Consider the following 20,127-nt stretch of genomic DNA (forward strand, 5'->3'; position numbering starts at 1 on the left):
GCCATATATTGTGTGTGCTTAATTTCAACCTGGAAAAGTGCACAGAAACAGTCCCACCTCTTCAGGCATGTGCAGTTTGTAAGCCAACCAAATCATCAAACTACAAATTCGTGTCTTGACACAGCCATACGCAAGTTGTCAGGACTGAAGTATTTTGGGGACTGGTAACACGGAAACGCGTTCGGTAGGATCAGCATTTTCACCACTCACTGCAACGACACCTGGAGAGAGTATTTCCAGAACCGCAGGGCCCACTTCTGTGGTCCCGGCCGGTCTGAGCAGGGACCCGGGAGCCAGGCTGGCGGCGGTGAGGCCGGCCTCGCGGACCCGGGCCGCCCCGCTCCGCCGGCAGAAGGCCAACACCCACCGCCGGCGACCGGGCTGGCTGAGGCGGGACTTCCCGTCAGCCCTCCGCGCCGCCTGCCCCGCCCGTTACCTCCTCCGCCGCCGGGCCGCGCCTCGCCGGGACCTAGCAACGGCCTTAGCAACGGCCGGGCTCCTCCCTCTGGTGTCGCCCGGAAAGCGCTCCGCCGCGTTCGTGCGCGGGCACGGCGGGCGCTCGCCGCGGGCTCCAGGGGAGCGGAAGACGCGTGGACCGGAGCGAGGACCCGCGGGCTTTGCAGGTCTGAGTCCCACTCCGGCCTCTCGGGCCGGTCTGCGCGCCCCTCTGCGGGCCAGTGCCCCGGCTGGCGCCGTGCGGCCGCGGGGAGTGGACGCGCCGATGGCCGAGCCCTCACCGAGGTCGTTCCGGGGGTCCCTGCGCGGCGCTTGCATTTTTTTGGTTGTTGCGGGCCCCTTGGGAAAAAGACTTTCCAGATTTTTCTCAAAAAAAAAAAAAAAAAATCCCCTCTCCCTCCCCCCACCCCCCTCCCTAACAATTATTGTCGGTGCTTTCCGCCTCAAAGAAAGTCTGTCCTGGCAAAGTTAGTCTCCTCTGGACCCTACTTATTTTTTGTATTTTTAGTGTTTGCAGTGGTTCGCGGCAGGAGAAACTTAGCACAGACATAGCATGTCATGCATTGTAGTATTGAAAGTATTAAGATAATGCTTACATAATAAGCAAAGGAGCCTGTGACTTATGCCTTAATTATTTGGAGGAAATATAGGACAAGTAAGGAAGTATGTTATCACTTTAAGGTGTCAAGTCCGTGGAGTTAGTGGATAAAAGCGCCACTGAAACCACAGCATTTAAGGGTTGCTTCTGTCTGAACCCCGGTGTCCCGTGGTGTACCACTGAGGAGGTACCGTCTGCCTACCGCTTGGTGGGTGGTCTGGGAGTGGCCATGGGTCCTGTATGAAAAAGGTGATCCCTTGGAATTTAAAAAGCGGATGTGAGATCTGTATATGCTATACGACCAGGTTCTTAAAAATATTCCCGGAAAGAAATATTTGAAGGGGGTTTAATAAAAAAATATAATACAGGACAGTCTTCTGTCATGTCTCATTAGGAGGTGAGTCGACTTGGTTGTAGTTAGGAGCCTTTCCCTTAGTACTGTTTTGCAAAACAAAGGTCTGCCAGGCTGCATTTGGCCCATAAAATTAGTTTGTCAGGAACTTCAGTAGCAAGATGCAGACAGGATGCTTTTTCCTTTTTTTTTTTTTTAGAATGGTTTTGATTTAGTTAAGTATTTGTTGACTTACTCCTGCTGCATTAGACACAGGGATAGGTGAGGCGAGTAAAGAGCTCTGCTCTTGAAGAGTTGACTATCTGCTAGGACACATAACTTCACTCAAAGGTGTACTCCAAGTTAAGGTACATTTTTCCATGTTAAATATGTGGAATCAATAGGTGCACAGAGGTAGAGATGTAAGAGATTGACATAGACTATCTAGAATCCTGACTTTTTGAGACTAAAAGTAGAGGATTACGTGCAGGGTAGAATTGATGCAACTTGGTGAGTAATTCGTTTTTTGGGGGGATAGTGTAGAAGGAGGATTTGTTTTCAATTTAAGTTGCAGAATGATGGATGTACCAGTTAGTTTCTTAGGAATAAAGTGTTTTTTTTTCTCCTCACTTATTTTTTTTAAATCTTGATTGTTGAAATTTTCCCCATTGATCCCTTCCCCCTCTCATAGCTTGCTGCCCTGCCCCCTCCTGTAGCTCTCCACTGCCCGCTTGTAGCCAGTAGCTCGCTGCTGCCCTCCTGTAGCTCCCTCCGCCGCCCCCCCCCTCCTCATAACTTGCTGCCCTGCTCCCTCCTATAGCTCTCCACCGCCTGCTTGTAGCTCGCTGGCCCACCCTCCGGCTGATCCGTGATCGGGTAGTTACATGGTCGGTCATTACGCTTCACAGCATAACGACCATTTGCATATTACATCTTTATAGGACTAGAGGCCCGATGCACAAAATTCGTGCAAGGGGCTCAGCCCTCGCAGCCCCAGCTTCGTCCGGAAGGTTGTCGTTTGGCCGTCCAGTCTAATTAGCATATGCTTTTATTATTATAGATAGATAAACTCCTGATGAGTAATTAAATTAGTATCACTAAACTTCTTGTTAGTAAATTATCTTGTATATTATGTTTCACTGGACTTTTTGTTCATATTTTATTTGGGAGACCACAGAAAGTTTCCTGTTGCAATCAGTACTTTGCCTGTAAGAGTGCCTGGAGCCTCATAGTTAAACACCACAATGCCTTACAATTTATAATAGGAGAATCATTTTATAGTTTTGGAATGCATATCAAATCAAAAGGGCACCAGTCTCTTTCTACCCAAAAGATATTGTGCTTACAGAGTATTTGAATACAGTTTTGGCAGCCATCATCCTTCTTTGAAGGAAATATTTAAGTGGAAAAGTTATTTTCCTCTTTTACCTCTAGAACTAATAATCTGAATTGTGTAAAAAAAAAAAATCAGTAGGAATTCTTAGAATGAGTGCATAGTAATGTTACTCTATAAAACTTTAAATTTATAAGATTGCACTTTATTTTTCAGGGTATATATTTTATCTTTTGGGATATTTTACAAATAATTGAAAGTAGATGCAACTCATATTTTAATAGATGTTTGATATATATGTATACATTTATATATTTTGTTGTTGTTGTTATTGTTAATCCTTACCTGAGGATATTTTTTCCGTTGATTTTTAGAGAGTGGGGGAGGGGAGAGAGAGAAACTTCAGTTGTGAGAGAGATGCATTAATTGGTTGCCTCCCACACATCAGGGCTGAGACTATAACCTGAAACCCAGGTACTTGCCCTTGACTAGTAATTGAACACAGGACCCTTCAGTGAGACACTCTAGCCACACCAGCCAGGGCTTTAGTTTTATTTTTTATGTGTGTTTTAATTTAAGTTGGAGAGGAATGTAACTTTTAGAACATAACCAACTAAATTTTGTTGATGATATTGGAACCTTGTATTTTTATTAGTTCTGTTTGAGATTAGATGTGATATAATAATCAATTCAAAGAGCCTATCAGTTTGAATACATTCCTGGCTGATACATTAAGCCATTGCATTTCTAATATAAGACAAAATTACTGTTTTGGGAACAAAGAGAGTCACTGAAAAATGGATTGTTGGTACCTAAACTTTATATTTGAAATAATTTTTCTAAGAGAGCACCTTTCTGTTTTTATGGGAGGGTCGCTCCAAAGGATAATTTATGGTTTTGAGTTTATTGCATTTTAATTTTGTATTTCTAATAAATTTAATTCAAAAGTATGCTAATTTAGTGATTTAAAAACTTGTTAACTTTTGTTAATACTAAAAACAGCACACAGTTGTGAATTAAATTGAGGAATTTTATTTGTGGAGACAGTGAGTAAAATGTTTTGTTTTTATTTTGTCCCCCCCCCACTATTTTTTTTTTCAGTGCACCTATGATAATGTGTTTTAGAAATAGATGTTAAACTTCAGTTTGAATGAAAAATGTCTCTCAGCCCACCTATATTTCTTAAAGAAAGGGAAGAAAATAATTCAAGATTTGTGGAAATACAACAACCACAAACTACTTCCATAGCTGCGGAAGATCCTCTTCAAAACTTACGCTTAGCATCGCAAGAAGTTCTTCAAAAAGCTCAGCAAAATGGAAGATCAAAATGTCTTAAATGTGGTGGTTCAAGAATGTTCTACTGCTATACATGTTATGTCCCAGTTGAAAATGTACCTGTGGAGCAGATGCCACTTGTGAAGGTTGGTAAGAAATTTAATTTTTGAAAGTAGGAATATAGATTTTAAAAAGACATCTCATATTTTCCTGTTCTAATGTAATTGATATACTTGATAAATAGCATCATTAGGAAAATGAATTATATAAATAGCAATTTAATCCTATAGACTCGAAACCTATTTGTTTTTCTTGTCTGTGGAAAAACAGATCCAGGTGGCCAAAACACTAGGGTCTGAGATGGTGTTATTTTTAATGAAATCAATTGTTTTTTAAATTAATGATTATAATTCATTTACAACATAGAAAAAAATGTGGTATAAACATGAATACTACAAGAGACAAGTTTATAGACTGCCTGAAGGAGCTTCAAAAACTGCCTCAGGTCCTTGGACTGCTCTGAGAAAACATAAACCAAAGGACTAGCTAGGGTTCCTTTTGTTTAGGCTTCTGTAGAATGGGGTTAGCTCCATCCTATACATGAATATGGAGCACCTGTCAGTGACTAAAACGAAATGAAACTAAAATTGAAAAGACTAAGACCTACTCATTGGGCTATGTTATAATCTGTAGTAATTTAAAGCCAGATTTTAAAAATATATGTGAATTGATTGCTTAGCTTATACTTTTGTTGCTTTCCAAGACTACTGTCATATGAAGTACAAAAATCTGTAGACCATCATGTCTACGTAATCAAAGAATTTATTATTACACTAGAGGCCCAGGGTACCAGTGGGGTCCCTTGGCCTGGCCTGCGGGATTGGACTGAAACTGGCTCTCCGACATCCCCCAAGGGGTCCCGGATTGCGAGAGGGTGGTTCTCGGGTGACACACCCTGGAATCTGGCTCTCTCCTCTCTGGTTCCAGGTGCATCTAAGAACTGCAGCTGCCAAATCACCGCAGCTCAGCAGCTCCTGCGTTGAGCGTCTGCTCCTTGGTGGTCATTGTGCGTCATAGCTACTAGTCAGATGGTCAGACAGTCGAACGGTCAAACGGTTGCTTAGGCATGCGTATGTGTATATACACACACACACACACACATATGTGTGTGTGTGTGTGTGTATATGTATGTGTGTGTGTGTGTATATATATATATATATATATATATATATATATATATATATATACACACTAGAGGCCCAAGGCACGAAATTTGTTCAAGGTAGGCCCTTGCAGCCTTGGCTGCCTCACAGCCCTGCAGCCCCACCACCCACCCACTGGTCATTCCAGAAGGTCATTCTGCTGTCCCATCTAATTAGCATATTAGCTCTTTATTATATAGGATTAGAGGCCTGATATACAAAAGTTCGTGCAGGAGTAGTAGGCCTTCTTTCCCCCGGCTGCTGGCACCAGCTTCTCTCCGGCACCCGGAACCCAGGCTTCCCTCTGGCTTCCAGCAGGCACCCAGAACCCAGGCTTCACTCCGGCCCTGGCTTCGTCCAGAAGGACATCCGGTCTAATTAGCATATTACCCTCTTATTATAGACTAGGGGCTCAGTGCATGAATTTATGCACCTTGAAAGGAACTGTGGGCTACGAGGCTGCAGTGGGCACAGGGGTGGGTCTCAGCCCATCCTCTGCAGCCCCTCCTGCCATTGCTGCTCCCACGTGCTGACGGCGTCGCTCCACTCACACCTGCTTACAGCGCAGAGCAATTGGGGCCAGCGCTAGCAGAGGGTGTGAGCGGGGCTGGCACCGTCAGCGGGTGCGAGCAGCGACGGCTGCCCCGATCACCCCTCAGGAGCAGGGCGAGGTGGAGGAGCCCTCAGGGGTGATCGGGGCCGGCAGCTGCCGCTCACACCCACTGACGGCACCAAGCGATCGGGACCGGTGCCGGGTTCCAGCAGCAGGTATGAGCAGCAGCTCTGGCACTGGCTGTGGGTGTGAGTAGGGCCATTGCCGGCAGCAGGTGCGAGAGGTGGCTGCCGGCCCCTATTGCCCCTCAGAAGCAGGGGGAGGTGGAGAAGCCCTGAGGGGTGATCGGGGCCGGCAGCAGCCACTCGCACCTGCTGCTGGTGCTTGGTGCCGGCCCCGATTGCTCGGCACCAGGTGCTGGCAGTGGATGCAAGCAGCGGCTCTAGCACTAACAGCAGGTGCGAGCGGGGCTGGCGCTGGCAGCAGGTGCAAGCACCTGGTGGGACTATGGCATGTGGAAGCAAAGAATTTTCAGTAACCACCAGAGGCTCACCCTGATGACAGCGACTGGCGCCCAGCCTTGGTCTGGCACCCCTGCTCACCTGCTCCACCATTCCACCGCTGCCGACGCCTGCCATATTCTGCGCACGCCCCCTGGTGTTCAGCGCACGTCATAGCGACCAGTTCGGTTGTTCCACCGTTCGGTCTATTTGCATATTAGCCTTTTATTATTCAGGATAGGTGTACATTAATATGTCTAACAGTGAGCATCTAGGAGTAAATCATATAATGTATAAAATTTGACTCCTCTCTATTAGGATTAGTGAGACTAAATTACACATGAGCTCATTGGAACTGGCCAGTAAGAAAATAAGTTATAAATACACTTAAAAACATTTAATATGGTGATCTTAAGGTTCATTAAATTTGAAGTAAGAATACTTTAACACTCATTTTGTTACTTGAATTTCAGTTTAGCCTATATATTATCTTGTCAAGTCCACAGTCTTCTCAGGGGTCTAAAATCATACTTATAGGCTATTGGAAAGCTTACTGGTTGAGAATAAGTAAGCAGTCAGCTTTATAGTTATTTCAGAGAAACTGAGAACTTGAGGACAATAATTAATTTTAAGTTTCCCATTATCTTATAAGAATGTTACATTTCAAAGCATTACATTTGAAGTGTATACAGAATTATTCTATCATCTATGTATGTCATCACCACATAAAGAAAGTATTTTCTGAAAAGTTTTAATATAAAACTTTTGTTATGGTCAAAAGGGATTGAAGATCAGAATAATAAAATTCATTGATATATTGACAGGGCTAACATTTTCATAGAAATTTAATAATAGAGGATTATTTCCCAAATCAATTGCCTAATGTACACTATTTAATAGAAATGACTATGCCAACTGTTTGATAAACTCCAAATGGCCTACTGAACTATGCAGTTTTTGAAAGTGTCTATATTTTAAAGGCCATTTATAAAATTTGATGAATTAATAATATGTATTAATAATAACTAAGTTTTTCTTTCTAATTTCTACTTTATTTTTTTTAATTTTTTTTAAAATATATTTTTATTGATTTTTCACAGAGAGAAAGGGAGAGGGATAGAGAGCTAGAAACATCGATGAGAGAGATACATCGACCAGCTGCCTCCTGCACACCCCCCACCGGGGATGTGCCCGCAAGCAATGCACATGCCCTTGACCGGAATCGAACCTGGGACCCTTCAGTCCGCAGACCGATGCTCTATCCACTGAGCCAAACCGGTTTCGGCTCTACTTTATTTTTATTTTTACAAATTGTTTAGCATTTGCTTTTAGATAGCCTGCTTGGGAAGGGAAGATGATTACATAATAAGTAACTACCTGACAGGCATTAAATTTTAGTTTGGAAATAAATTCGTAAATTCCTGTCTTTTTATGTGGAATATGATTTTTTTAGTGCCATGAGAAATGCATGAAAAAATTAAAAGATGCTCTTGGTATTTTTTTTTTAAGAAGAGGAGAATATCCTAAGGTAAAAGAAAGCTTCATTTTTATTAGAGTCCTAGACTTTAAAAGGCTCTCTTTGGGAAAGTTGATAATCATGTGGGGAAAGGCTTGGTTAGGGCTTTCTGCTAATGGCATTTTGATAAATTTGGGCAGAAAAGTTTGTGGTAAAATCTCTCATAGGATACATAGGTGTTAGAGAACAGATTGGTGTTCTTTACATGTTTGAAAATGGAACATCTGTATTTGAATTGCATCTGGTCAACTATTCTAGTGTTACCCTGTCATTATTTAAGAAGGGTAAATAAGATATGGGAACTACAACACAAATATATATTTCAATGATATGATCTGTGTCTGCTTTGCATAGAATCAGAAATTTCAGGCTTAACTCCCAGAGAACTACAGATACCTGGACTAGGCCCCAGGAATACTTCTTGAGCACAAATTTTGCATAGTTTTTTTGTACTTATAGATTCTAGTCTATAATAGGCTAGGTACATAGTTTGTAAAAAAACATTACTAACACTCAGTCCTGTGTCCTTGATACAAATGATATTTTTCAAAGATGGCTGGTCAAAAATGTTGATCACCTTTGGAATTTTCAGCTCTATTCATCAGCCATAAAGAAAATTGATTTTATTAGTACTAAAATACTTTGCCATGATCTGCTTTTGTTTTCTTCTTTCCTCTTCCTACCTTCCCTGGGCAAAGGTAATGCTGACCTTGTACTGACAGACCCTGGGGAAAGGAAATATAGTTCACCTGCAACTGAGTGTCATGAGGGATGTCTGATGTAGAGTTCAGCCAGAGGTAGACTGATATAAAATCATTTGTGAACTGTCTACTTAAATGGTAAATTTTCTATAGCTAGAAATTGCTTTGATGATTTGAGGCAATTGGCCCTAACTTATAACTAATCACTAGGCCTAAATGGAGATAGTAGAAGAAATTGGGTTTGATACTATAAATTGCAAACTATTTGGGAAACATTTATGGCCCTTCTGGGGCATACACTGTCTGTCTTCTTTCACGTAATCATCTAGAGGCCCGGTGCACAAAATTCGTGCACGGGGGTGGGGGAGTGTCCCTCAGCCCAGCCTGCACCTTCTCCAATCTAGGACCCCTTGAGGGATGTCCGACTGCCCGTTTAGGCCCAATCCTAGGGATTGGGCCTAAACGGGCAGTCAGACATCCCTCTCACAATCCAGGACTTCCGGCTCCCAACTGCTCGCCTGCTGCCTGCCTGCCTTCCTGATTGCCCCTAACTTCTTCTGCCTGCCAGCCTGATCACCCCCTAACCACTCCCCTGACAGCCTGATTGATGCCTAATTGCTCCCCTGACAGCCTGTTTGCCCCTAACTGCCCTCCCTGCAGGCCTGGTCACCCCTAACTGCCCTCCCCTGCAGGCCTGATCTCCCCCAACTGCTCTCCCCTACAGGCCTGGGTCCCCCCAACTCCCCTTCCCTGTAGGCCCAGTCACCCCCAACTTCCCTCCTCTGCCGACCTGATCCCCCACAACTGCTCTCTCCTGCAGGCCTGGGTCCCCCCAACTCCCCTTCCTTGCAGGCCTGGTTCCTCCCAACTGCCCTCCCCTGCTGGCCTGATCACCCACAACTGCCCTCCCTTGCAGGCCTGGTCCCTCCCAACTGCCCTCCCCTGCTGGCCATCTTGTTGTGGCCATCTTGTGTCCACATGGGGGCAGGATCTTTTACCACATGGGAGCAGCCATCTTGTGTGTTGGAGTGATGGTCAATCTGCATATTACTCTTTTATTAGATAGGATAGAGGCCTGGTGCACAGGTGTGGGCCAGCTGGTTTGCCCTGAAGGGTGTCCCGGATCAGGGTGGGGGTTCCCTTGGGGTGTGGGGCGACCTGGGGGAGGAGCCTGTGGTGGTTTGCAGGCCAGCCACGCCCCCTGGTGACCCAAGCTGAGGCCCTGGTATCTGGGATTTATTTATCTTCTACAATTGAAACTTTGTAGCCTGGAGTGGAGCCAAGCCTTCTGCTCGCTCCGTGGTGGCAGTCATTTCTGTTGGGATTTATTTATCTTCTATCATTGAAACTTTGTAGCATTGAGTAGAGGCCTGGGCCGGCAAGGGCAGGTGGAAAGCTTCGCTTCCTCCATTGCCAGGGAAACCCAAGCCTCCCTCCTGCTCTCTGTGGCCACAGCCATCTTGGCTGGGTTTATTTGCATATTCGCTCCTGATTGGCTGGTGGGCATGGCTGGTGGGTGTAGCAGAGGTACGGTCAATTTGCATATTACTCTTTTATTAGATAGGATATAAAAGCCTAAGTGGCCATTATGACTGAATAACTGGAATGACCGGTCAACCAGTTGCTATGGTGCACACTGACCACCAGGGGGCAGATGCTCAATGCAGGAGCTGCCCCCTGTTGGTCAGTGCACTCCCACAGCCAACCTCTTGTGGCTGGCCAACCTCCCCCGTTCCCTCCCCACGGCCAGCCAACCTCCCGCCGTCCCTCCTCCCAGCTTGCCAGCCAACCACCCACGGTCCCTCCCCATCTCTCCCCCCTGCTGGCAGACCCCAATCAGCCCAGCCCCGATCGGAACTGGGCAAGATGGCCCCGATGGCCCTGATCGCTGTCCAGGCCTAGACCCCATCCATGCACAAAATCGTGCACTGGGCCTCTAGACTGGAAAGATACAACATGTGCCATTGAGATCATTTAGTAGCATGTACCAACTACTCCTTAAAAAAATAGTTCTGGAATTAATGATACACACAGCAGCATGGATGAATCTCAGAATAATTATTTTTGTGAAGAAAGTTAGATGAAGAGCGTACATACTGTATAATTTCATTTTTATAGAAATCAAGAAAATCAAACTTATCTATAGTAATAGCACATCAGTGGTTGCCTAAGGACTGTGGGTGGTAGTTGATGGAGATTAAGGACAGAGGAAGGCACAAGAAGACTTTGGGGGTGATGGGTATGTTCATCATCTTGATTGTAGTGATGAGTTCAAGGGTGTAACATGTTAAAACTCACTAGATTGTACACTATAAGTATGTGTAGTTTGTTGTATCAGTTTCTTCTCTTTAATAAAGCTGTTTTAAAAAAATTGTTTTGTACTCCAGGGTAAAATAGCTGTGTGCTCAGGGTAAACACCAGAGCCCTGCCTGTTTAGTGTAGGACAGGAGCTGGAAGAGTGCTTATCATAACAAATAAGTCCTTTGAAACCTGCAGTGCAAAGTTCATCTCAGAGAGGGTTCTTATGTATAGTGGGAGAGATATGACTAGGCTTTCATTTTCATAATCATGGCTGAGTGCAGGACTTGCACAAGCATAATGTGGAAAACCAAACCACGTCAGTGAAGTAATAGAAAAATATAACTAAAAAAATGCAAGATAATATTACTTTTGCATAGAGAAAGGGCATAATCTATAATAAATAATTAAACTTAAAGAGAAATAGGCCAAATCATTTTGAGAGAGTTATTTTTTACCCATAGAATGCACCTCCTAGGTCCATTTTGTACTGTTTTTTTCAGTTGAAAATTATTTCATTTGTGCTGTTAAAAGACACTTCTGAGAATGATGATGTTCACAACTAAGGATAATTGGATATATGATATCAAAGGATGTATAAGGAACACCATTTTAACTTGAACTTTAGGTATGAAACTTTGCCCAAACTTTTATTTCCTTTTATGTGTCACAAAATGAACAAAACTGAAGCTTATAGGAATTCTAAAAAATATTGGCACACATGCTGAAATACAAGTGATTGGACTCAATGGTTTTGTAACATAAATGAAAAATGACATTGGAGCTTTGTTTTAAGAACAGATTCTCTGTTAAATGAGTTAAAATAGTTGTTCTATCATATGATTAACAACATCGAGGAAGAAATTTGGATTTGCTTTATGACTCTATTGTTCTTAATATCCTGGTGTAGAAATGTATGACTTTCAAACCATAAGTATATTTATAGAGATGTAGTGTGAGTTTGCTGTTTAAGCTTTAAAGACCCCTTTTATTAACATACTAATTAGAATTTTAATATTTGGTTTGTTCATTTGTCTTTTTTTTCCCTTTAATTTTAGCTTCCACTGAAGATTGACATCATTAAACATCCAAATGAAACAGATGGCAAAAGTACTGCTATACACGCGAAACTCTTAGCACCTGAATTTGTAAATATTTACACATACCCTTGTATTCCAGAATATGAAGAAGAGGACCATGAAGTAGGTAGCTTATTTCTTATAACTGTTCACATTGAATCTAAAAATGAACTTTAAATTCCAATGTCTTTCTGAACTCACTTGAACACAATTTAATACTTTTCTTAATGATCTAGGGTTATCCTTATATCTAGCCCTAAACAACATACCTTTTATTTCATTGGTGTCTGAAGAGATCAGAAGATCCTAGATTTGTTAGGCTTTTTTGAGTTTTTCCACTTTTTATCATTTTTTCTGAATTATTTCTTTAAGTTTTTACACTTTGCCAATATTATTATGCCTGCTTTTACTTTCTCCCCACTTCATTGTCCTGCCCATACGACACATAGGTGGTCTAATTTGATGCGAACAGATAAACCAGATTACAAACATTATTGGAATTTCTCCAAAAGAAGAAAAGAAAGACTGGCTGAAAAAAATGTTCAGGAATTCTCCCTAAATTTAGAGCGTTAGTATGTGGCTTTTGTAACATTTCTTTTGTCAGCTCAGAGGCCTTCCTTGCTCATTTCTAGATTCTTAATTGGTTCTCACATAGTTGGAATTTCACATTGGTGAGATATTACTGGCCTTGTTGAAAAGTAATTTTGTAATAGATCTCAAAAAGAGGTAGGCATTGGGTACTTTTTAAAGAAACTTGTAACCCCTTTTAGGTATATTGGGGATCATTAATTGGTGGTGTTAATCAGAAACAAAATTAAAAATTAATACATACACTCAGTTGTTCTAGAAAGAACTTGGTTTTTCCTTTTCCATAAATATGTTTTTTATTGAGTTTATATAGAAAATTGTGTTTGTAAATAACACCTGAATTTTGGATCTAGGAATATATTTACGTTTCCTTCTCTGGTCAGCTAAGTATAATTTATGTTAATTAAATAGAACACATTGCTATGTTCAATAAAGTGATGTGATATCTTATAATCCAAGAAAATCTAAAACCCTTAGATTTTGCTAATTGAGTACAGGAGGGATATTGGCATGGATTGTGGATGTTTAAGCAATTTGTATGTAACTTTAAAGTTTGAAAATGCAAGATTTTTTTGTTTTATTTTTATAATGCTTATTTTTAATATTAAAAATGATGCTTGTTAAAGAAAATTTGAGAAATACAGAAAAGTATGGGGGATAAAATACTCATAATTCTACCAACATCTATTCATTTCACAAATACTTACTGGATGCCTGCTTTGTGATAGCAGCTGTTCAGACATTGAAGGCTCCAGGAGTATATAAACTCTCGGTAAAATGCTAAAAGAAAAGAAGTACTATAATTTATAGAATTTTTCCTTGAAAGTTAGATTTTTCAGTTTTAATTTTTCATTGTAATAGATATCTTTTTAATAAATATTATGGGTGTGATGGGTATATGGGTATTTAGGATTATTTTATTAAATGCCCATAAGTGAAATTATTTGATGAAAGAGTGTGAACATTTCAAGACTCTTTAAGTTGCCAAATTGCTTACCAGTATTGACTATGTATCATTTGTTTTGTCTATTATATAGGTAAAAATGGTATTTAATTATTGAGCCCTTTTCAGTGGTTCTTTTACAGAATATTATAAAGTTTACTTTTCTCTTTCAAGGTACCATTAACTAGGCTTCTATCCACAGGTGAATAACTTATTTTGAAATAAAACTTTTAGGGAGTATATAATGATTATAAATTACTTGGGAAGAGTCAAAAACTTTACCATATGTATTAAAGAAGTGGATGTAGTAGAAGCTAATGCTTGTTTCTTAGATATTCAGTTTTTTTTCTCTTAAAGTTTTAAGTCAGAATTTATTCATTCTGATCATAATCACACACTATTAACTTAAGTTTCTTTGCTTTAGGTTGCACTCATTTTTCCTGGACCCAAGTCTGTCTCAATAAAGGATATTTCTTTTCATCTGCAAAAAAGGATTCAAAATAATGTGAGAGACAAAAATGATGACCCTGACAAGCCATCTAGTAAACGCAAGAAAACTGAAGAACAGGATTTGAATGACAGCAAGTGCAAAGAGACAACACTGAAAAAAATTATATTTATAGATAGCACCTGGAACCAAACAAACAAAATATTCACTGATGAGAGACTTCAGGGTAAGAAAAAAAAATGTTTTTGTATTGCTTTTTCCCCCCAACTTTCATTTCAGAAAACTTCATGTCTCCAGATACATTAGAAGAATTGCATTAACTCCCCATACATCTTTTACCACATTTGCTTTATTTCTCTTTTCTGTGTTATGTGTGTTGTATACTTATATATATATTTGGTTAAACCTTTTGAAAGAACGATGTAGGCTTTACAACACTTTACCTTTCAATACCTGTATACATCATTTAAGAATAATTGCATGATCATAATATTATCACTTTAAGAAAATTAACAAACTTCTGTAATGTCTAATATACAGTCCAAATTCACATTTCCCTAATTGACCCAAAAATATATTCTGTAGCTTTTTTTCCTCTGATGTATGATGAAGTACATAAACTCACATTCCATTTGGTTATGTCTCTTCATTCTCTTTTAATGTAGAACAGTTCCCTGTTTCTGTTTTTCATGACTTAGAATTGTGTGAAGAGGTCAGGTCAGTTGTTTGAATGTTTCATCATGATTAGATTCAGTTTAAATTTTTTTGCAAGGATCCTTACAGATAAGGATAAATCCAGGATTGCCCATGACAATTCCAATTTATAACTATTGTTTTGATATAATTACTAATAACATTGCTTTTTACTCTTAGAAATGAGGCTATTTAACTGATAAATTATATGATTACCCTATTTATATAGGTGAAGTTGTTTACTTATTATTGCATCAAAACAGGAGGCATTTGATATAAGTTGTTCCATTATTGGTGATAACTTTCAATTCTTAGTTAAAGGTGATTGCCAGATTTCTTCGTTCTAAAGATTTATTTTCTTCTTTGAAATTAGTAGTAATCTGTGAGGTGATGCTTTGAGACTATGGACTGTCTATTTACCAACTGCTTTTCACTCAGAGGTTTCCGTATTCACTGATGACTCTTCTTTAAATCAGTAATTATATTGAGAATTGCAAAATGATAAAATTTTAATTTTATTATTTCTATATTTGTTAGCTGGCATTCTTTTGTAAGGAAGAGCTTTTCCTTTTTCTCCTCTTCTTTTGTCCTCTCTCGTACCATTTATGAGATCACTGTGGTCTGATACATGTCTTTTTAATTCAGTATGTTAAAATCTATAATGATTATATATATATATATATATATATATATATATATATATATATATATATATATATATATATATGCCCAAATTGTCTCAGATTTTGTCAGTGGGAGCCCTTCAAGTCCTTTGGGGCATGGCTTATTAGTCTTTCTGGTTCAGCACTTTTTCCTTCCTCAGACCTAGAATTAATCATTCAAAGTTTACTTGCACTTTTCTCCTGCCCCAGACCAATAACCAGTCATTCAAAGGAACTGTGGCTTTTTTTTAAATGGGGAATGATATTAGAAACCAAGATAATGGTAAATTTATTACTGTTTGGATGTTGCTTCAAAGGACAGAGCCAAAAAAAATAAGTGTGTGAGTGTGTGTGTGTGTGTGTGTGTGTGTGTGTGTGTGTGTGTATGGAGAAAGAGAGAGAGAGAGAGAGAGAGAGAGAGAGAGAGAGAGAGAGAGAGAGAGATTGAGATTGAGTTTATATGGGTGGTTCCAATGCAGCTTTAATGTTACAGTGATTTTCTTTCTTGTTTTATATGTCTTTTTCTCTTGCAATGAAAAGATTAGTTCCTAATAATAATGGTTTAAAAGAGTTGCTTTATTTCCCCAAGTACAATAACCAGTAATATGAAGAACAGGAGCTCTTATGAACTCGCATGCTCCGTTGCACCTACTCAGTTCTTCAGGCTCTCTCAGTTTTTCTAAAAGCTTTAGTTTTATTTCCAGCTTTTTGATTGCTTTATTTGTGTACCATGTGTGATTATAAGGCAAGAGAGCTAGCTACCTAGTTGGTATTAGGCAGTTGGCAAAACAGTTTCAACCTGGGAGAGCTTCTCCCAGGCTGTTGTCAGAAGTGTACATCATTTAGAAAAGAAGGTTTGTGCCACTTTTCGGAGTCTGACTTGTGTTAATTAGTACCAAGCTAAAGTGACTGACATTAGTAAAGGTAATTAGCTTAATTTATATGGTTCATACCTGTGAGATCAACGTAAATGTTAGTAAGATTGTTTTGCGGTTCTGTGTGTGCTTAAGTGTATATGTGTGAGAAAGATAGGCAGAGAGAGAGAGACAGAGAAAGAAATTGTGTGTGTGTGTGTGTGTGTGTGTGTGTGTGTGTGTGTGTGTGTGTGTGAGAGAGAGAGAGAGAGAGAGAGAGAGAGACAGACAGACAGACAGACAGACAGACAGACAGACAGACTGTGGAGCATATGACCTGGAAGAACCTTGTTGCTGATGTTTAATACAGAAATGGAACCCTAAAACCCTGCTCTTTGGAATACTGCCTGCCACATGATCTTGGATGGTTACAACAGCAAATTACGCCCCAGTTTGAAGATTTTTCTGAGCTATTTTTCTTTATATGGTTATTGAAAGGATCCAATGAAAGAACGTAAGTGAAAACACTTGAAAAAAACTATATAAGGAATTTCTGAGGTACAATTCAAAATCTGTTTTCAGAGTGTCCACATTTGTGCTTAAGGCTTAAAATCAGATTTGTACAGAATAATTTTTCTTCCTTCCCACATCACATAGAAAATATCATCCATTTTAATTCTGTGCTACATGAAATTTTTAAAAAGTATTTCTCAATTCCTTCAGAATCATGAAATAAATAGATTTCTAGAGTCAGTCTTCTTTGCATGTCCTATTCTGGCTCCACATTTCACCACAGGGAAACTCGGGCTCTGTGCATATTTACAATCTCTGTATTTGTGAAATACCATTTTCCAGATAAGCCCAGTTACTTCCACAAGAAACAACCAGGTTTGTTATAAATCATTGCCTTTAGGCTTGAAAACATTTTATCATTTCATGGGATTAATGTGAACAACTCTAAAGTTCAGTTTCAACCCTCAAAAGTAATGTATTAAAAAAATAATGTTTCTGTTATCTTACTATGAGTGCCGAGGTTAAGAATCCCCTTAATAATGTAAAAACATATTTTGCCAGACTTTACAGAGGAAATCTCTGGGTGTTTTACTACTATCAAAATAAAACATTTAAAGGTTGAATGTCTAATTTAATCATATAGTGTAAATCTACACGTGAACTGACATACATTCTTGAAGATTCAGCACGGGAAGCTTTGGGGGGGTTTTGGGGGAAGGATGGTTTTCTTTTTGTTGGGGAGAGAGTCCAAATGATTAAAATGGGAAATTATACTGTAATTTGTTTTAAAAATTGCCAGCTCTCTCCCTTCATTTGGACAGATTTGTTCATATTGTAAACATTTCCTGAACTATACTTAGTGTGTTAATGAATGCTCGTCATATACTACCTCATTTAGTCCTCACAACAATATGATTTTCATTCCCATTTTTTGGTTGAAGAAATTCAGGCAATAATATTAGAGGGAAAAGCCATCTATAGTTACCTGCTTTCAAGTTTTACTGCTAAAATAATTTGTGTATTTATCTTAAAGTTATTGATTGCCAGAAATACTGGCAAGAAATTTTTTTAAATGTATATATCAAACTCTTAAAAATAAATATAAATTTTCTAAGTAATTCCATGTCTGTGTATTTAGTGTAGTTTAAAAGGTTCTATATGTCTATATATTTCCAAGGAAATCTTTAGAACAGGATAGATTAGTAGTGATAGTCACTAAATCTTGGTTTTTATATTTAACATTTTAGAACATATTAGATGTATTATAAAAACTAGCATTATAATAGCTGCTCTTAGTTTGTTTCTTTTTATAAATTACATTGATGATGTCAAAATCCTACGTTAATATTTTTTTCTTTTAATTTTAGTTTTCAATTACAGTTTACATTCAATATTATTTTGTATTAGTTTCAGGTGTACAGCATAGTGGTTAGACAATCATATACTTTACAAAGTGGTCCCCACCGCCTATGTTAAGATTTTAATTGTACTAATTGCTTAGAACATTTTCAATACTTCTAGAAGTATTAAAGACCATTAACCTGCCTATTTCCCTCCTACTGAGTTTCAGAATGGTGTTTTAAATGTCAGTTTATCAAGGAAATGAAACCCTTCTGAAAACTGGCGAATTTAGTCCTGTCACAAGTTTAAATAAAAAAAAGACAGTGGTAGGTAGCAGATAGAAAGAGATGAATCTTGCTGTGGCTGGTTTTTCTCAATGGTTAGAGCGTCAGTCTGAGGACCAAAGGGTTGTGGGTTCGATTCCCAGTCAAAGGCACATACCTTAGTTGCAGGTTCAATCCAGGCCTGGGTTGGGACCTGAGCAGGAGGCAACCAATAGAAGTCTCTTTCTCATGGCGATATTTCTCTCTCTCCCCTTTCCCTCCTCCAATTCTCTCTAAAAATCAATGGGAAAAAAATACCCTCACTCCTGGGATGAAGATTAAGAGAGAGAGAGAGAGAGAGAGAGAGAGTTGAATCTCTTAAATATTAACTACTTTCACCCATTGCTACCGGGTCCAAGACTTAGAGGTATAAGATTTCAATCTGTGTTTTATATTGCTTCTGTTATATACCTTAATGCATTTAAGAAAATATTTTATTTCTTTATTTTTGTTAATCCTCACCCAAGGATATTTTTAGTTGATTTTTAGAGAAAGTGGAAGGGTGGGGGAGAGACAGAGAGAAACATCGATGTGAAAGAGACACATTGATTGGTTGCCTTGCACACAATCCTGGACCAGGGCTGAGGATCCAGCCTGCAACCAGGATACGTGCTCTTGACTGGAATTGAACCCGGAACCCTTAGTCTGTGGGCTGTTGCTCTATCCACTGAGCCAAACTGGTTAGGGCAAAAAATATCTTATTTTAAATTAGGATCAAGAGGATTTATCTGTGCTCTTCAAAAAAAAAAGTCTTAATTAAGATAAATCATCATTTAATTTTATCACATCCTGTGGTTAAGAAATATTTAGTCCTGGGTGGGTGGTTCAGTTAGTTGAAATATTGTCCTGTACACCAAAAGGGTTGCAGATTCGATTCCAGGTCAGGACACATACCTAGATTGAGGGTTTAATCCCTAGTCATTGTGCATATGTGAGGCAACCGATCGATGTTTCTCTTTCTCTTTCTCTTTCTCTTTCTCTCTCTCTCTGTCCCTCTCTTCCTCTCTGTCTAGGATCAATAAACATATCCTTGGGTGAGAATAAAAATGTATATATATTTATACTTTTCTTACTTGTTTTTGGCAGGGTTGTTACAAGTTGAGTTGAAAACAAGAAAAACTTGCTTTTGGCGCCATCAAAAAGGAAAGCCAGATACCTTCCTTTCCACAATTGAAGCCATCTACTACTTTCTAGTAGACTACCATACTGATATATTAAAAGAGAAATACAAAGGACAATATGACAATCTTCTATTTTTCTACTCTTTTATGTACCAGTTGATAAAGAATGCCAAATGCTCTGGAGACAAGGAAACAAGAAAAATTACTCATTAGTTTTTAAGAAGCCACTTTTGTGATTTTATTTTGATAAAATCAATAAACTTGTAATTGTGCTTTGTTTATTCTTAGGGAATATTCATGTGTCATGTCTGCAAGACCACTTTTAAAAAAAAGGCTATTTATTTTACCTCATTTTTTTTTTAAAGGATGTTATTTTTAAGGAAATTTTCAGAGATAGTGTTGACTGAAAAACTATTTTTGGTTGGTTTCAACAAATGAGAAGCACCAACAAGAGATTGGAGGTTGAAAAGCAAATGAAATTGTATGTATTTCTCCTGCCTCCTTTCCTGCCAGGGCACCATAGTTGTCCTCTATTGAAGGCCATCCTTCAGTTATTGCAGCTACACTTTTGCATTTCGCCCCCCCCCCCCCTTTACCCCTTTTCATTTAGGGATATAATGCTTCCCAGGTATTAGCTCCAGGGTTTCCATAAACCCTGCCTATATCTTTGAAAATAGTCATTTAGCATATTCTTTTATTTAAATGTCCCCATTTGAAGTTGCCCTCTGTTTCTTTCTGGGACCCTGACTGATAAATTTACCCATTTGGATGCTAGAAATAATAATACATTTCCAAAAAG

The 20,127-nt window shown here is 39.3% G+C and overlaps 1 protein-coding gene across 3 annotated transcripts; it reads left to right on the forward strand.

Annotated features, from left to right (window-relative positions):
* Positions 1–497: 497 nt before the first annotated feature.
* Positions 498–19,600, forward strand: DTWD1 (DTW domain containing 1). 3 transcript variants are annotated; one of them, XM_079767633.1, is made up of 5 exons: positions 498–623; positions 3,820–4,139; positions 11,822–11,965; positions 13,798–14,047; positions 19,294–19,600. In XM_079767633.1, the coding sequence occupies exons 2-5, from the start codon at positions 3,876–3,878 to the stop codon at positions 19,539–19,541; spliced, it is 906 nt and encodes a 301-aa protein (XP_079623759.1). In that variant the 5' UTR covers positions 498–623; positions 3,820–3,875; the 3' UTR covers positions 19,542–19,600. The 3 variants fall into 3 exon arrangements, with proteins under 3 accessions (XP_079623759.1, XP_079623760.1, XP_079623761.1); XM_079767634.1 differs by having other exon boundaries at positions 541–1,241; XM_079767635.1 differs by having other exon boundaries at positions 541–741.
* Positions 19,601–20,127: the final 527 nt, after the last annotated feature.

Source organism: Cnephaeus nilssonii, assembly GCF_951640355.1.
Source record: "Cnephaeus nilssonii genome assembly, chromosome: 4".
Lineage (NCBI taxonomy): Eukaryota > Metazoa > Chordata > Mammalia > Chiroptera > Vespertilionidae > Cnephaeus > Cnephaeus nilssonii.